Raw genomic sequence first — 18,403 nt, forward strand, 5'->3', positions numbered from 1 at the left:
TTAATTTCAATAAGACTTCTGTCAAGTAATTTTCTCAGGAATGTCAGCCAATGTCTTCTAGGTGGTGGCTTCATCCTAAGGAAATTTTTCCAGTCATTCTAATTCTTTTTAAAGAATAATTAAGATCCATTCATTTTGTCAGGCCTTTTTGAGTTGAGGTTCATGGTTTAAATTTGTTAATTCTGTTTTTCTCATTTTATTAGTGCCGATTGTGTTAATTATTTTGACATTCATGTTTAATTTTTTTTCTAACCAGCCCTGATGATTACCTGATCAAAAAGAGGACTATATGTGAAATACATAAATAAACATAAAATAATAGCAGCAAAGTGCTAATATGAAATGCAACAAGATATTCATCGACTTGTGGATTTGTGTCTTTTGAAGTATCTTTAAAGCAGGATTTGGAAACTTTATGGTGCTTTAATTTCAGTCTTGACAACAAACTAAAGCAATCTGTTGCAGCAATCGGTTGCAGTGGAAAATATCAATTTATTAGTATCAATTAATGCCTCTCTGAAGGAGGGCAGGATGCTTCCTTGTTTCAAGGAGGCGGTTAGACCAGTTTGATGAAACCTGCATTGGATCCCTCAGAGCTAGGCAATTATATGCCTGTTTCCAATCTTCAATGGTTGGGCAAGGTGATTGAGAGGGTAGTGGTTTCTCAACTCCAATCAGTCTCAAAAGAAGCAAATTAGTTGGACCCTTTCCAAACCAGCTTTTGGGCAGGCTTTTGGGTAGAGACGGCCTTGGTTGGCCTGATAGATGATCTCCAATTAGGAATTGACAGGGGGAGCATGACACTGTTGGTCCTCTTGGATCTCTCAGCAGCTTTCAGTACCATCAACCATGATATCCTTCTGGACTGCCTTCGGTGGGCGGGAGGGATGGGAGGCATTCCTTTGCTGTGCTTCTGTTTCTAACTCTCAGGTAGATTCCAGATAGTGTCGCTTGGAGACTGATTCTCTTCAAAGCTAGCACTACTGTATGGAGTCCCACAGGATTCCATTTTATCTCCAGTGCTTTTTAACATCTACATGAAACCACTGGGGGAGATAATCAGGAGATTTGGTAAGCGTCTTATCAATATGCTGATTACACCCAAATCTATTTCTCCTTATCAACTTTGTCAGGAGATGGCTTAACCTCTCTAAATGAGAGCCAGCATGGTGTAGTGGTTAGAGTGCTGGACTAGGACCGGGGAGACCTGAGTTCAAATCCCCATTCAGCCATAAAACTAGCTGGGTGTCTCTGGGCCAGTCACTTCTCTCTCAGCCTAACCTACTTGACAAGGTTGTTGCGAGGAGAAACCTAAATATGTAGTACACCGCTCTGGGCTCCTTGGAGGAAGAGCGGGATATAAATGTAATAATGTAAAATGTAGTAGTAGTAGTAGTAGTAGCAACAACCAGGGGATAGCAGAATAGAAGAAAAAGAAATAGAAAAAATCACAAAATACAAAGATCTACAAATTGAAATTGAAAGGCTGTGGCAGAAAAAGACCAAAATAATCCCAGTGGTAATTGGCGCCCTGGGTGCAGTCCCAAAAGACCTTGAAGAGCACCTCAACACCATAGGGGCCACAGAAATCACCATCAGCCAATTACAAAAAGCAACTTTTCTGGGAACAGCCTATATTCTGCGACGATATCTATAACAGCAACAACATTGACAATAAAATTCAGCCATCCCAGGTCCTTGGGAAGGACTTGATGTCTGGATAAAACAAACCAGTCAATAACACCTGTCTGTATGTAAACAAGAAATAATAATAATAATAATAATAATAATAATTAATAATACAATAAATGCTTGCCTAGAATAGATAATGGGTTGGATGTGAAGGAACAATTGAAATTGAATCCAAACAAGATGGACGTACTCATTATAGGAGGCTGGAACTTGGGACATGGTTTAGATCTGCTTGATCTGGATGGGGTTACACTCCCCCCAAAAGATCAGGTACATAGTTTGGGGGTACTCCTAGACCCAAACCTCTTCCTGATATCTCAAGTTGAGGCAGTGGCCAGGTGTGCTTTTTATCAGCTTCATCTAGGGGCCTTCTCTGAGGTTGCCTTGGGGCCCTGGAACACACTCTCAAATGCAGTCCAGAATTAGGGGTGTTCACAAACCGGTTGCCATTGTTCAGTCCAAATTCAGACCAAACCATTTCGGTTGAAGTCGCTGTTGGGTCACTGAACCGGTTCAAGGTGGTTCATGATCAAACTGCTCAAACCGGCTTGGTTCATGGTGACCCGGTTCATGGCCAAACTGGTCTGTGCACACCCCTAATCAAAATTGACTCATCTCTGGTTGTTTTAAAATGACTTTTGAAAACACACCTGTTTTATCAGGCTTTTAGTTTATGGTGTTTAAGTTTCAGGGTTTGTTTTAATGGTAATTTTAATCTGTTTTATATTATTTTTAGATTTTGGTTGCAGTTTGTTTAAATTGTAAACCACCCTGAGATTCTATACAGAGCGGTATATAAATATGACAAATACATAAATAAATTTACTGATACCACTGTGGTAAAATGACCAGTGTTTCTGATGTCTGAACTGTTTTTGTTTTTATATGATGCAGAGCTCGTATTGTTGTCATAGCATGTTAAGAGTTTGGAGGTCTTTAGAGGTCTCCTTGCTAAACACAGGAATCCGCTACTGCATCCCTGACAGATGACTATCCGACTTGTGTCTGAAAACCTGTAGTGAAGGAGAGCCCATCATTGAGTAGGGCAGGTAGCTCCATTGCCGAACAGCTCTGATAGTTATGACATTCCTTCTGATAAATCTGCTTCTCTCTAATTTCAACCCATTAGTTCTAGTCCTGCCCTCAGAATCGGATCCTGGTTATCTTTTTAAATGCTGGTCTCAGTGATTTAGCTCGGATTGCCCAGAAGTTGCAGGTTTTCTGACATGCTCCATGGGAGAAAATGGGGCTCACCAATCATGGTTCATAACCATGGTGGTTTTCACTGGGAGAACGTGGCTCCCATGTGATTGCTGCATAGAGGAATGAGATGGAGCCAGGAGAAGCACAGTTGGGATACTCTGGTAAAGAAAGGATGGGCCCCTGGGGAGCTTAGAAAATCTTGTACCTATCCACTGTACTCTCATCATAGGCAAGGTGCTTGGGCAGCTTAACAAAGTGTCACGTGCCGTTTCTGATCTGCCTGCAGGCCCCTTACTGAATGCAGTTGCACCTCACAGTTCTTTGTATATCACCAGCGATTATGAAGGTGATGCTCTTGCTTCACATCTGGCACTTGCAGCAGGTTGGAAAGAACAGTGCACGAGTCACAACGTGACACACACAAGCCGGGCACTTCATGCAAATAAAGGCTGCCTAACAGAATGATCTGTGCACATTGCAGAGGCCTTGTGTGGTGGCGGTGGAGGAGGAAAACCTCCCTTTGAAGCAGGATACCTAAACCGGTGGAAGCAGTGGGTGGGGACAGGAGATCAAATGCACACCACCACTGCATGGGTGGGAAGTGAAGATGTTAACTGTAAGGGCATCAGCTAGCAAACTATCAAGGGCAGGGCTAGGCAAAGTGCGGCTCTCCAGATGTTGCTGGACTACCATCATCCCTCGCTGTAATTTGTTACAGCTGGGAATGAAGGGAGTTGTAGTTCATCAACATCTGGAGAGCCACACTTTGCCTACTCCTACTCCTATTGCAACTTTACCTACTAATGGTAGGGACATGGGCATAGTAGTCCATAAGGTGGGCAAAGGGGTTAGTTGCTCCTCCCCACAATTCAATGGCCAGATGATTATGGAGCAGCAGATTGTTTTATGTATATATTGATATGTATATACTTCTCTTTCCCCACTCCCTGGAAATATTTCTGTGGATGCCCAGGGAAACTGAACCAGTGGTGATGCTGATGTCAGAGAACATTTATAACAGACAGCTGTTTCTGGACCCTGTGTACATGCATTTTAAAAAATCAAAGAAAAAGCACAAAATAATTCAAATGAGACTGAGGAATAGACAGCAGGGGCTAGGAAAAGGAACATGACCAGAGGTCTATTACAAAATCCAACATTTTACTTAGATTTTGATAGCTTTTATGAAATTCAAAAAGCCTGAACTTATTTCCTAGCGCTTAAAAAAAAAAAAAGAATAAGCCAAGACATGTTTGCCAATTTACTTAAAAATAATTGTTAAGCTAGTTTTGGGAACAATATGTGGTGATGTGTTTTCAGCTTATCAAAGGAGCTAACCTATCTGGTCCCTATGCTGAACATTTTTCTTTTCAGAACATACATCATCTGCCTTGGACATTTTAAAAATAAGATCTGCATTTATATACATGAGAACCTGCATTCTTAGTACATATAGCTGATAGAATAGAAACTTGAAGACAGCATTTGTTACTGCTACTGACTAGAGCATTTGATAGCAGCTGTTTTGTTACATACAGACGGGATTTTATGGAAGCATAAATATAACTGGAAAACAACTGTTTCGCTCTTCCTCCAACCATGATGATTCTGGAGCCCAAGAGGGAGGGTTCTGTTACGGGCTGGATATTACTAGTAGATCCCAGTTGTATCATGGAGTTCAAGAAAATCATACCAGCATCTGGAAACCAGGGAAGCAGGAGTAAGCAGCAGTTCAACTGGCCCACCTTCAGGCAAACTGGTTTCAACCAGGAAAATGTCAAAGAAATTCTAAGAAACTCTTTGCACACCACCTCAGGCCATTGAGTATTCTGTTTCCTAGTAACATTTTTCCTGGTATCAACTCCTAAATGGCTACATTCCTGAAAAATAACCCTTTCATCTGTTAGGTCAAATTCAGTTTTGTTAAGAGCACAGAAATCTGAATAGAATGTAATAGAAATTGGATGGAAAGACCCAAAATAGCCAAAATAGCAAAAAGAGAGAACTGCTAACTGTACTCTTAAAGATGTTTAGGGGGTTATAAGTCAGATGCCAGGTAGGGTTGCCAACTCTGATTGAAAATATTCCTGTGGGTTTCCCCCCCCCACCTCCCCCAATATTTCTCACAGTAGCAAGCCAATAAAATCTCCAGGTCTGCTTTTCAATCTTTTCTGGAAATTGGAGTTGATTCCTGACACTTCCAGGCCAGTCCTGGGCGGTTGGTAACGGTAATGGCAGAATTCATGCTATGGGATCTCTCATCGAGGTCTGTTCAATTGTTTTGTGAGCTTTCACGCATGCATATCCTTTTGCCACTGATCTGGTATTTTTGGCATAGAATTTTGATCCCTGAGAATCTCACGTTGTTTTTAATGAAACAAGTTGCCATTGTTCATGGGGATGGAGTTGTATTTTGCAAAAAATTGAGTCAACAGTTGGCAAAACTCTCCAGGATTCAGCGGGTGAAGATTTTGCAGTGTCATGTTGCACCCTCACAGCCTTCAGCTGCATTCCTCTGCACCACTTTGGAATCTCTTATAGCACAATTCAGAGTGCTCAGAAGTACGTCTCTCAGCACCCAATGAGGCATACTCTGTAGAAAGTGTGTGTAGAACTGCAGTCTTAATTAGTCATGTATTTCCTTCTGCCGTCATGACAGTGCTTCATTTTAAAAAGCATACATTGGGGAAAATGTGGAGAGCAGTGGCCACCAGGCCAGGGAGGAGAAGGGGCGGTCAGGCTGGCTGGCTGCAGAGGAGAAGCGGTGGCCAGGCCAGGCCAACTGGCCGGCTGCAGAAGAGAAGCGGCAGCCAGGCCAGCTGCCAAGGGAGAAAGAACTGGGGCTGGTGGTGGAGGGGATGAAATGGGGCTGAAGGGTGGGGAGAGAACAAAATGAGAGGAGAGACAGGGAGAACTAGGGGTGCAGATGCTCTGTGTCAGGTCAGCCAGTCTGTATAATTTCAGTATTATCAGCCTTGTTCATAGTTGCCAACAGGCTTCTGCTTCATAGACTGGTCACTTCTTTTTTTTTTTTTAAAAAAGGAAAGGATAATCTTCATTATTCTCTTTTCCACGAATGCAGCAACTCTGACAGAGGACATCTATTCATGCCTTGCTTTGCCCTAGCCACTAAGGTGTGTTGTCTTCTTCATCCTCCTTTCACAGTAAAATATTAGCCAAATTCCTCAGCCACCAAAGGTGAAATGGTAAACAGTCAAATATTGACCTTTAAATTTCTGATATGAATTTCACAAGACATAGCATTACTTCCAGATTCCAAATTTACCCACCACTATTTGAAAGACAGTAGAACTTTTCTCACAATCTGTGAAAAGAGCTCTGGGGAGGTCTGCAGGGAAGGAGGGAAGGAGGGTTTCCCTGCAGATGATTGCCATACCTTCCCAAACGACCGGAGGCTTGCCTGGCAGCAACCAGGGTTGGGGTGCTGGGCCCCCCAGAGCCCCAATAATGCACTGCGTAAGTGCACAGTGGATTACTGGGAACCTCCTGCCCCCCCCGCCCCCCCCCCCCCCCACAGTGTGCCAGCTGTGGCTGCAGGCAGTTGCGGCTGACACACGATTAGAAAAATGAAGTTAAGGGAGCGCTCACACCCTTAACTTCATTTTGAAGGGAGGCTACTTAGGTGTGTTTGCACCATGATCGGGCACAATCCCAGTGGTTCACGTGAGCATACAAAACAGGGCTGGGCTCCTTTAGCCTGGTTTTGCACGCTCATGTGAATAGCTTCTGTGTCTTAGAGGAGAGCTGGTCTTGTGGTAGCAAGCATGACTTGTCCCCATAGCTAAGCAGGGTCTTCCCTGGTTGCATCTGAATGGGAGACATGATGTGTGAGCACTGCAAGATATTCCCCTCAGGGGATGAAGCCACTCTGGGAAGAGCAAAAGGTTTCAAGTTCCCTCCCTGGCAGCATCTCCAAGATAGGGCTGAGAGAGATTCCTGCCTGCAACCTTGGAGAAGCCGCTGCCAGTCTGTGAAGACAATACTGAGCTAGATAGACCAATGGTCTGATTCAGTCTATGGCAGTTTTCTATGTTCCGATGTTCCTATGTCTGACATAACAATTGTTACTCAATAGTACTACTCAGGAGTATAAAGGAATAATTAATTTCAGTAGAACTTCCGTTGAGTAATTTTGCCAGGATGTCAGCCATAGTTTACATTTCAAATTCTGGAAATGTTACTTTTGACACATGTATATCTGCATGTTTGGATTTATAATATGAGCTGCATTTCCAAACTAGCTAGAAGGAATCGTATAACTCCCAGACTGACCCCTGTTCATGCAAGTATCTACAATACCGTGCTGAATCCCAGTCAAAGCTCCCGAACCCCTGTGGCATCCCATCTTCTTCTCCGATTAGCTCAATCAATTCATGCCAAGAAACAAGACTCCCCCTGCTCTCACGCTGCACATGCTGCTTCTGTAATGCTTTTATAGTCTCATTCCCCGGTCTGGCAGAATAATTTATAAATATTTCTGGTAAAACAATGCCATATAGCTCTCCCATCTTTTTTTCTTGATTGTGGTATCTCTTCAAAGCAGCGCTGTTTCTTATACTACCACAAATATATCTAAAATAATAGGGGTGGTGGGTTTTTGTTGTTGTTGTTTTTTAAGTACATTGACTAGCTGCCCTGTACTTCTGCTTGTATGACATTCAACATGTCCCTGTAAAAGTGATAGCACCCAAAAGTTAAAAACCTCACTCTTCCTGTCCTGTTGGCAGCATAGGTACAGCATAATATCTCATCACAGGCTGTTTTGGGGGCTTCAGCTGGTTTTCAAACCACCAACCTGATTGGCCACAGAGCCATATATTAACTTGCTGGGTCTGATCTGTTTTTAGTGAGTCATAGGCATTGTCTTTGGGACTGGCTGTAACCTGCAGATGTTCCCAAGAGTGCCTCTTCAATTGCTGATCTAACAAGCCACACTTCTCTTGCCTGCTGTGAGTTCATGGGGCTTTTTCATTCTGGAGTTTGGGGAGAACAACATGTGGGCTTCTAAATTGTTGTAGAATACTATGAATCTCGAGCACGCACATCCAAACAAGGAACTATCCCTAGAGATTGGAGAAAGCTGAAGGTAGAAACAAGGCAGCTTATCACGTTAAACCCTTTAAAATGTAAGCCTGCCCCCGCCCCCACCCCCCAAAGTAAGAGGAATGCATAAAAGTCTTCTTTCTTAAACTGCTCTTTGTGGAACATTCAAGGCCGTCTGTTTTTGTTTGGGATTTTCCTGCTCTGATGGCTCCATTGTAAATTAGAGCAGATGATATTCCATATGACTCACATTTATGGATAGGTCTCAGGTCAGTAAAGCAGATGGTATAAAGTAGCGCTTTATGTAGCAAGCCTTGCTTTATCTCTGCATGATCCCATATTTGGAATTTCTTGTACTAATTATTATCCCTGAAGCACCTATGCTGTACTTTCAGATGATAACAGAATGTCTCGGGGAGCTTGCTAAGTCATATTGCTGAGTCACTTTGTGTAGATTTTCATGTTGTGCAAGAGCCATAGAATTGCTTTCTATGGCCACGATCCAAAGAGTCATAGAACTAATTGCATGTACCCAAGAGGTCTTCATGCGAATGTTTATTGAGTGGAATCCTCCATGCTGCATAGCTAGCCATGCTGCATAGCATAGCTATAAACAGAGGGGGCTTTCAAAAACAGTTTGTAACATTGTGGCATGCCGTGAGGTAGGTGTGGGGGTGCAGGAAGAGTAAAAAGCTCATTGGGCATGTCCTTGGGTGCATCTAAAATACTTCTTTTTGAGTCCCAGCCTATATCAGTTACAACACAGGAGGCTGCTTATTAAAAGTTGGGAAAGGGGCAAACTGTGCTAGCTGGCCAAATTTATGGCCTACCCATCAGAAAGTGGTGGGGGAACCCAAACATCTCATGCATGATCAGGATGCAGATTCCTATATCTGATGTTAAATGGCAAGGAAATGTTGTTATATCCCTTGCTGGTATCTTAAGTTCCATTTGTTAAAAATCAAGATAGGCACACTGAAATCTCTGCTATTTCCGTGGGAGAGCTAAGCACACACTGTTGGGAACCATGGGGGCTAGAGCAAGGAACTCTATGATCTTGCTGCTGCTGCCCCCTGTGGTCAGTTATCAAGATTTAGAAGATTTGCTGTGCAGCAATGGATCTTTAGGTTCTAGGGTGACTCTAACCATGTCATTATAGCTTTCTGACCTGCAAGGACTATGGAAGTTTTCAGGACAGGCTGAGATTCTGCCTATGCAACAGCAGCATACATTGTGCCTACTTGCTCTAATCTGGCTCTCAGCTTCCTGCTCCATAACTGCCTAAGACCCAGCACTAGCACATCTCCATGGAATTCAGAGGAACTTAGAAGGATTGATGGGATGGTGCCTTTACATTTCTTGCTTTCTCAATTGTGGAGATAATGTTTTAAAATATTCAAGCACAGTGACTTGTTTGAAATTTATAGTGTGAATTATTTCAGCTGCTGCTAAACTGGGCAGGTAAGGGTGCAAAGAATTAGTGTTGTTCTGTAGGTCAAGAGAATGAGGTGTGTTTATTTTTTAAAGTCAGCAAATCTTCAACTAAACATCCAGATTAGTAAGGCTATAATTGCTGCTAGGCATACTATCTTTAAAGAAAAGCAGAGGAGATGAATGGTGAATACTCCATATGAGCAACTCGGAAATATTTACTGTATGGCTTTGCTTTGTTTGTCTTTCTTGTGGCTTAAAGATGGCATTGTGAGAAAAGAAACATGTGAGCAAAAGCTGTTGGTTTGAACACTGTGTCAGAAAATACCCAGAAACTGCAAATTGCTACACAGATGTATGGATTTAATGAGATACCACAATGCCATTTATTTATGCGAAGGACTATGGCACACATGGATCCAAAGAAAAGTTTGGATTCAGAGTTATTTTATATTGTTTGCATTGCCATCTGTTACTACTGACAGAGGAATGCAAGTGCAAGCCTAAAACGTATAGGGTTGGTGTTTTTTTTTTAATGTATTGGCTATTTATTTACATATATCCAGTGTTTAATGTCTGCTATAATATGGAGCCTAGCCTAGGCTCAAAAGCAGAAATATGCCATAATCAGAATGCTAACTAGTGACTATTGGCCTATTCAGAACCTGAGTCCAGGGACAGGCAAGCCAAAAGGAGATCATGGTCAAGATTTGTTCTAAGGCCTTCCAGACTGAGTTGAAGTAAGACAAAGAAATCATGAAGAATGGATCACGTGTCACCACACTCCAACACTAGTTACCATTTTAAAAGTTATTTAAAGTTTGACTAATTGAGCCAGGATAGGGATACACATTCAGAGGTGCATTGAATCAGGCCGTGTTGAAAACATGCAATGCAGATAGCAGCATTAACCTGGGGATGCATATTTGAATATGCATAAGATTTTCATACCTGTTTCCTGAATGGTACATATGCAGAGGCTTGATGGTGCATTCAGATATTCTTACCTTTAAAAGAAAAACAAAAAAACATTATGACATAAAAGAATAGCCTTCTTGATTTACTATGACAATGCTCCCATAGGTATAAATTCCGCTGGGGAATGTTTTGTGGCACGGGATTGTGCTGGATATGTTGTTTTTTCAGTGAACTCCACTTTGCATAGTTTTAGCCTTAGAGACCATCAAATGGTGTGAATATTTATTTTATTTAACTGGGACAAAAGCTGCTTTGGTTGCCTTGGCTGATGAGGAGAGCTGGTCTTGTGGTAGCAAGCATGACTTGTCCCCGTAGCTAAGCAGGGTCTGCCCTGGTTGCATCTGAATGGGAGACTTGATGTCTGAGCACTGCGAGATATTCCCCTCAGGGGATATTCCCCTCTGGGAAGAGCATAAGGTTTCAAGTTCCCTCCCTGGCTTCTCCAAGATAGGGCTGAGAGAGATTCCTGCCTGCAACCTTGGAGAAGCCGCTGCCAGTCTGTGAAGACAATACTGAGCTAGATGGACCTATGGTCTGATTCAGTATATGGTAGCTTCCTATGTTCCTATGACCTACACTGGAAATTAGATAGTGGGAATGTGTCCTTGTTAGTTCTTTCATACCTCTCAGCAATGTTTCAACCATATCAGCATCAACCATATCTTTCTCTACCTTCCACGGGACTGGGAGGCCTGGAAGGGACTGTATTATAGTCACTTCACTCTTAGAGGATGGGTTCTAGAATGTGGTTTGAGAGAGTACTGCTTGACCCCAGGGTTGTTGACCTATGGGTTTCCTCAGAATCCTATCCTATCTCACCATTATTATTTACTATCTACAGTACACGAAACCATTGGGAGAGGTTGTCTGGAGATCTAGGCTTGGTTGTCAGTATGCCAATGACACCAAGCTCTATCTTCCTTTTCTGTCTAATCCCAGGAAAGAGGTGTAGTCCTCAACCAGTGTTTGAGGGTAGTTATGGACTGCACGTGGACAACTAGGCTGAAATCTGTAGAAGACTGAGCTTTTGATAAGTAGAAGAGCTGATCTGGGGAATAAGTGATTTGCCTGTTATAGACGGGATAGCATTTCCTCTTAAGGATCAAGTTTGCTGTTTGGGTGTGATCTTTGAACACAGCTTTTCACTTGGGTGCACAGAGTGTGAATGTTGCCAGAAGTGAGTATGCTCACTGAAGAAGGCTATGGTACACCAAATGATTACCAAAAAGTAGCCTTCACGTGAGTCATTAGATTGGATTAATTGCCTGAAATGTTGGAGTGAGATGTCACCAATATCTTGGTGGCACAAAATTCCATTTTTTGTTTCCACCAGATTCAAGAGCAGTGGTTAATTCCTTGACTAAATGCCTGCATGCCTCTGCAGACTAAATGAGTGTTAACAGAAGCTCTGTTCAGGTGTTCAGTCCAAACACGGGGTGGGCGGGGGGAGAGACACAAGCAAGGCCCCTGCTAATGCATCCTCATACTGTTGACACACCCTCTGCTGACTCATAGATAGCGTGGAAGATGGGGAGGGGCATGTTTGATGGCGTGACCTTGTTCCCACTTAAACAAATAGGACTAAATTGCCACTAAAATTGTTGCTCTGACAAGATGAAGCTGTTGAGAGTTTGCAGAACTGCAGACAGAATTGTAAACAGAACCCTGCTGCAGGGTAAGGGTATTGTCTGTTCTGGACGGAGTTCTATGTTCTTCTGAAGTCTAGAAGCCCTCCTACATCCTGTTGTACTTCTAGATGTCTAGCAAGCTAGCTAGGATCTCTCTTCTAAGATTGTGATCTTACCTCTGTTCTTCATTCATTAGTAATGCCCCCCTCTGGATTACTGTAATGCACTTTACATGGGGTTGTCCTTGAAGATGGTTCAGAAAATTCGGTTAGTGCAGAAGCTGCTTATTTACTGGGGTGTGTGGTAGATACCTGATCACTCAGCCATCCTACTGCAGCAGGCTGCCTGTTTGCTTCTGGGCCCTCTTCAACAATCAGACAACTCTGTTTCGGGCTGATCATATGAGGTGATGAGGTGACGCCAAAAACCGACATGTAACTAAGGAAGGATGTTGAATCTTGCCTGCACTTTTTCAGTGATGTGCTCCAAAATCCACCAAAGCCAATGTCTACCATCTATCTTCTTCCATAGATAGTAAAAATAAACTATGGTTTCTTTTTATAATAGTCATTAGTTCTAAACTAGAAGCAGTTTTTGGTGACATAGAATGTTCATTAATGAAATAATTCTTATTCTAACTGTTATATACTAGGTATAATTAATTTATTCTAAAGTGATTCCACTTAAGTACAACTTGGGCGTTAAGAGGGATGTAGGTAACAGTCTATGGCTGTCTCATAGTTATGACAATGTGGTCATTCAAAGTGATGCCATGCCTAGAGGTGAGCAATCAGAAAGGTATAATTAAACTTGTAACAAAATTGTCAGTGAAATAGTCTTAGGAAGATGCTATATCTCTGAAGAAACAAAATAAAAATGAGAATCCCAGTGTTAAACCTCACCCCCTGAAATGATTCTATAAATGTTCTAATTTTTAGTGCAGCAAGAGAGCTTGATATCATATTTAAATTCTTCATTTCAAGTGTGTGGATTAAAATGTATCTGTAGTGTTTATACTTTGAAATTAGGGTTGGAAAGATAGGGGTGGCAAGGAGCTACAAATCTGGAGGTTTCTGGAAGAGGTGGGTTCAAGTTCTATCTCTGCTGTAGATTCATGGTATGGCTTTGGCATGTCACAGTCCTACAGCTCAGCTTGCTTAATACATTGAAAAGGGGTCAACCAAGCGGCCCTGTTAACACAGCAATGTTGCAATTCCCCCCCACCCCCCGTTTAAAGAAAAGCTATGGGCACAATCCAGCCAAAATTAAACACTTTGAACTCCCATATATCTGAATGGGGAAACTTTAAGCACACGCCTCCCATTTAAAACCAATGGGTCTCCAAAGTGCTTAATTTTGGTTGTGTTGCATAGATTATATAAACAATTATGCACACATGTGTGAATGAAGTAATGTTAAGGCTGTGGGAATTACCTAAGAAGCAAACGCCCTGTAAAGAGCTGAGGAGATCCCTACTGTAGCAGCATTCCCCTCCATGGAGACCTGCAATTCTCCTCTTAGTCCCAGATGGAGAGGAAACCTTCACACAGCAACAAGCTCTAATGGCAGCTTTCCGACAATAGTCAGCACTGAGATAGGGAGGATGGACTTCTCTAACAGCATGCAAAGTGGTGCTGGGGGCTGAGGTGACTTGCAGCGGAGTGTGAGGCTTTGCAGCTCTTCTACAAATGTGCGAGTCCTGGAATAAACAGCATTCAGGCAATCCATGTGTGTGGAAGGTTGTACTTCAGCGCTGGCTTGCTCTCTGTTGTGTTTGCTGGTTTTTTTCCTATTGGATTCTAGCCAGGGTTCAGAAGGGAACATTTTGTATCACAGGTGAAGTAAGATGCTGGTAATAAATGTTATTTAAGAGGGTGGAAATCAAGAGAAAAACCAAAGTTGAATGATGTGTTCCCTCCCCCCACAAAAGTACACCTTTGCATGTTTTCCCACCAGGTACCTTTTTCCCCCTTTTTTCTTAGTTAAATAATGTTTGTGAACTTCAGACAAAAGCATTTTTGGTGTAAAAGGCTTGGGTTAAAGTTTCAACACAGTCTCTGCTGTAGAATATGTTCGGTTTTGTTTATGAAGAATATGTTCGGTTTTGGTTGTGTCACAGACTTCCTGCGGGAAGGGCCACAACTCAGTGGTAGGCTGCCTACTTTGCATGCAGAAAGTCTTGGGTTCAATCCCCGGCATCAGCTCCAAGAATCCCTGGTAGCAGGTCTAGGAAAAACTTGCCTGAAACCTTGGAGGAACACTGCCAGTCAGAGACTGTACTGGCCTAGATAGTTTATTGCTCTGATTCAGCAGCAGGTGGCTTCCTCTGTTTCTGGATGGTGGCAGGGAAGGGGCTCTCTCAAAATTGTGTTGTGTTAATTTGGACTGGTTCCAGCTGGTAAACGGGGCCACTGCACATCCTTTCCTAAATCTTTTGCCCTGATAACAATCATCTGAGGCAGATTGCTGCTGTTCCCATTTTAAAGTGGGGGCAACTGCAGCTGGGAGTTTGTGATCATCTTATAGCCGGGCTAGGATGTATATCTAGTTGTACACTTAATTTTTCTACCAGTGACCACAATAGTTTTGTTTAGGCTGGAGACTTTTGCTTAGCTGTTTTCCAATAATAAATCTTGTATTTAGTTCAGATCAGTATGTTGCACTGTGATTAAAATAATCTTGCCTATTTATTATTTTGCTATCATCCAAAATGATTCCCATATCAGTTGATGATTAATTTGTTTGAAGAACTATACCAAATCTATAGGGTTCCCTCCAATGCTATTGTTCTCCATCCTGAGTTTCTCTATATATCAGCCCAGCTAAATATCTTTGAACCCCTGGTGTTGGCTGTTGGACAAGGGGGAGTGCTCCATAGTGTGCTGCTTGGCTGCTGCTGCAGGTTAATCTGAGAAAGAACCTTAGGTTTCGCAAAAAATCTGCCCCGAGACCTTGGAGACTCACAAAGGATCCTTGTGAAATAAGGGGATGCTATTACTGGGTATTAATAATCTGTAAGGTTTTATTAGGTGCTAAGGGGTTTAAATAAAAGACGGGGCCAGTTCAAAGTTATGGTTTGATTCAGCTTAACTGTGGTTAGCTTGTACATCTCAACCCCTTCTAACTGAACAAAAGAGGCACCTTTTAAAAGTGGCTATTCTCTTTATTTAGCAGGGGGAGAGCAACTGGTCTTACCCATCCCCAGCACAGCATCCCTCCAATGGCTGTGGTGTCTGTCTTATGCTTCTTTTTTTAGATTGTAAGCCTTTTGGGGACAGGGAACCATTTTATTTATTTATTTATTTATATCATTGAAGACCACATTGGCAATATTTGTTGAAAAGTGGTATATAAACTTTCATCATATTCATAAACAAGCCATGATTTATTGCTTGCAAACGCACAATTTGAACTGATGGTTTGAAGTTGGTGTGCATTTAATTAATGCAGTTGCAGTTGATGCATTATGTCTGAATCCAGCTGGTACATGGGGCGGGACTTATTTTGATTACTTTCCACCTCCTTACGATGGTCTAGCTCTCCAAGCCAGAGCAGCAATTCTGATATGGTCTGGAAGCCAGCTGGGAGGCAGAGCAAGGCTTTCTGAGAGTTGCAAGTTCTTGTTTGCTTTCCTGTTGTTCCAATCTATACCTCATATTGTAGAGTCGGAGACCTTGGAAAGCAGAGTTAGCTTGGGCATCCAGCAGTGATGTCAGCACTATTTTGCTGACCACATCTGGTCCCTGACCCCAGTGACCAACCGTGCCCCTTTTTGGCATGCTTATGCCACTTTATGGGCACAATGCTTATATGGCATACCCACATTTTCTTTTCACTATTGGGCTGGGCATCCTAGCAGGCCAGCAAGCTTTCAAGTTATACAAAGCATATGGAAATCAGAAACCGTGTCTTGAAGACTGACACAACAGTCAGACTGACACAACATTCTTCTCATTGGTTCTAGTAGAAAATGAATAAGCTGGGGGAATAAAAATAGTTTTATTAACATTCTTGCTCTCTCTTTTAATTTGCAGCAAATTCCATAAAGCTAGAAATGCAAAGTGATGATGAGGATTCTGACAGGAAGCCCCTGAGGCGGGAAGATGGGATCAGGGGTCATGACGAAGGGAGCAGCTTGGAGGAACCTCTCACTGAGAACCATGAGATGGTGGAGAACAGAAAAATGCAGGAGCTGTCGGGCGAGGGAGGAATCCGGCTTCCGAATGGTAAACTGAAATGTGACGTCTGTGGCATGGTTTGCATTGGGCCCAATGTGCTTATGGTGCATAAAAGGAGTCACACTGGTAAGCAGCTGAAAGAAAACGTGATGACTGCCTTTGGCATCTGATGTTGATATTACCTGACATCTATTCTCTTGCCTTTCTTGATTCACCATTAATAATCAAGGGTAGTAAGGAATGGCTTTGTCTTTCCAAATATGACAGCCCATTGATTAATAAGAGAGAAGGTTTATCAGCATGGATTTCCAAACTAACTTCTTCATCGTAATGAAGGTGTTTGAGAAATCTGGTTTTACCCTGTTAAGTATTCATCATTGTTTGGGGATATCTCAAATCAGCTCCCTTAAAGCTGGTCTCCTTTCCCCTCACATCACATTGCCTTTGCAAAGTCCCCGACTTCTCTTGTACCTCAAATCCTTCAGCTCTTTGGAAAGAAGGATACTTTGCTAAATTTAGGACATCCCTCACAATGCAAGACACCTGAGGAATATGGCAGCAGTGGTAGACCTATGATAGCGGATAGGTCTGTCAACAACAATGAGCCATGACAGGTGAACTGATCATGCACATCCAGAGGCAGTGTACCTCAGAACATCAGAGGCTAGGAAACCAGCAACATGAAAGGTGCTTGTTACTTTCATCCCCTGCTTTGGGGCTGGTTTTGATCATTGCCAAAAACAGGAAACAGGACTAGAGGGACCCTTGGTCTGACCTTGTATAATAGTATAATAAATACTATTATAATTTTTGTCTGATTAATTGATCAAAGTGACTAGGTTTCAGTTGTATTTAGGAATGTCTGTTGAATAAGAATTTTGATCTGAGCTTAATCCAAAATACATTTACATGGGAGTATGCCCTACTTGTGGTGCTGGTAATTGTAAATACAGTAACTTATGGTAAGTTACGGTAAATAACTTACCGGTAATCGTACTTAGAAAGCAGCATTGATTCAGAGCTTTACAGGGAGAGCAGCATAAAAATAGGTCAAATATATACAGATGGTGTGTGGGGTTCACTCTGCCCCATAGGTCAACATATTTCCATTAGAAGTTCCAAAATAAAGTTTACCAAGCAGTAGATTCAAACTTGGGTGAATTGATTTCTGCAGTAAGGAAGAACTGGCTGAACAGAAATAGTTGATTGGAGAATTTTATTTGTTTATTTCAGAGAGCAGTTGTCTACTTGTTTAATAATAAAGACCTCTGCAAGTAGCAGGAGTAATTTATGGCATACCTGGACAGGTTGGCCCAAGAGTCTGGTTATGTAATAGAGTTGGGCCTGGACTCCTGCCTGCCTTTCCCTGATTCAGTAGACCAGAAGCAAAATTTGCAGGCTTTTGGGGTGGTGGGGTGTGGCGCTCTGTGTGTGTGTGTGTGTGTGTGTGTGTGTGTGTGTGTGTGTAGGAAATTGCATATGCAATACAGTATACTGTTCATACAGATTGAGTTGTACATGACCTGTATCTGACCTGGCAATCAATGTGTGAGAAACTTATGTTTAAATCTACATTTGTAGACTCACAACCAAGTCTAACCAACCATTTGTCATCTTGTTTTGCCAATGTATTTTCATTTTTCATTTGTTAAATAGCAGCCAATCAGGAGGGGGCAATCAGGATTAAGGATGTGTCAGGGGCAGAGGAAGGCTTTAGCCCTTTTATTGACACCAATGGCAAATAGCACCCATGGAGACCAGGAAAGGGGGGTGGGCGGAACTCCATAGTCCCACTTGCTCCTTAGGAAAAGAAAAATGAAAATGCAGGGACAAATGATGTACTTAATGTCTCATCTGGTTTGGCCCTCAGACACCACAATGTGTAAGATGCAGAAATAGAGTAGTAGATTAAAGGTGTGTGTGTGTGTAAGAATTACAAAAAAATAAGAGAATGAAAACAGAAGCGAGAAAGTGGATGGGGGCGGGGGATAGAGGGATTTAAAAGATGGCAGTGTACTGTTAAACTCATGCAGCTCCAGTTAGAAAGAACTTCACATAGCAGTGCCAGGAAAAAGCTCTCTCTATCCAAGACCTTGGGGATCTGAGTAGATAATACTAGACTAGAGTGAGGGACCATTTGCCTGACTCAGTACGGTTGTGGTGCAACAAAACTGGCTGTGAACTTTCCCTGGAAATCAATCATAGGTAATCAGAGATAGATAGATAGAT

The 18,403-nt window shown here is 42.4% G+C and overlaps 1 protein-coding gene across 8 annotated transcripts in view; it reads left to right on the forward strand.

Annotated features, from left to right (window-relative positions):
- Positions 1 to 18,403, forward strand: part of IKZF2 (IKAROS family zinc finger 2) — a 168,206-nt gene that overhangs the window by 68,673 nt on the left and 81,130 nt on the right. For 6 of the 8 annotated variants that reach the window (XM_053286673.1, XM_053286678.1, XM_053286674.1 and 3 more), the window contains one exon: positions 16,031 to 16,300. In XM_053286673.1, coding sequence (XP_053142648.1) covers positions 16,031 to 16,300 — 270 coding nt within the window. The remainder of the gene's footprint in view (positions 1 to 16,030; positions 16,301 to 18,403) is intronic. The other 2 variants (XM_053286677.1, XM_053286679.1) reach the window with 1 other exon arrangement.

The sequence above is a fragment of the Hemicordylus capensis genome, chromosome 1, assembly GCF_027244095.1.
Source record: "Hemicordylus capensis ecotype Gifberg chromosome 1, rHemCap1.1.pri, whole genome shotgun sequence".
NCBI lineage: Eukaryota > Metazoa > Chordata > Lepidosauria > Squamata > Cordylidae > Hemicordylus > Hemicordylus capensis.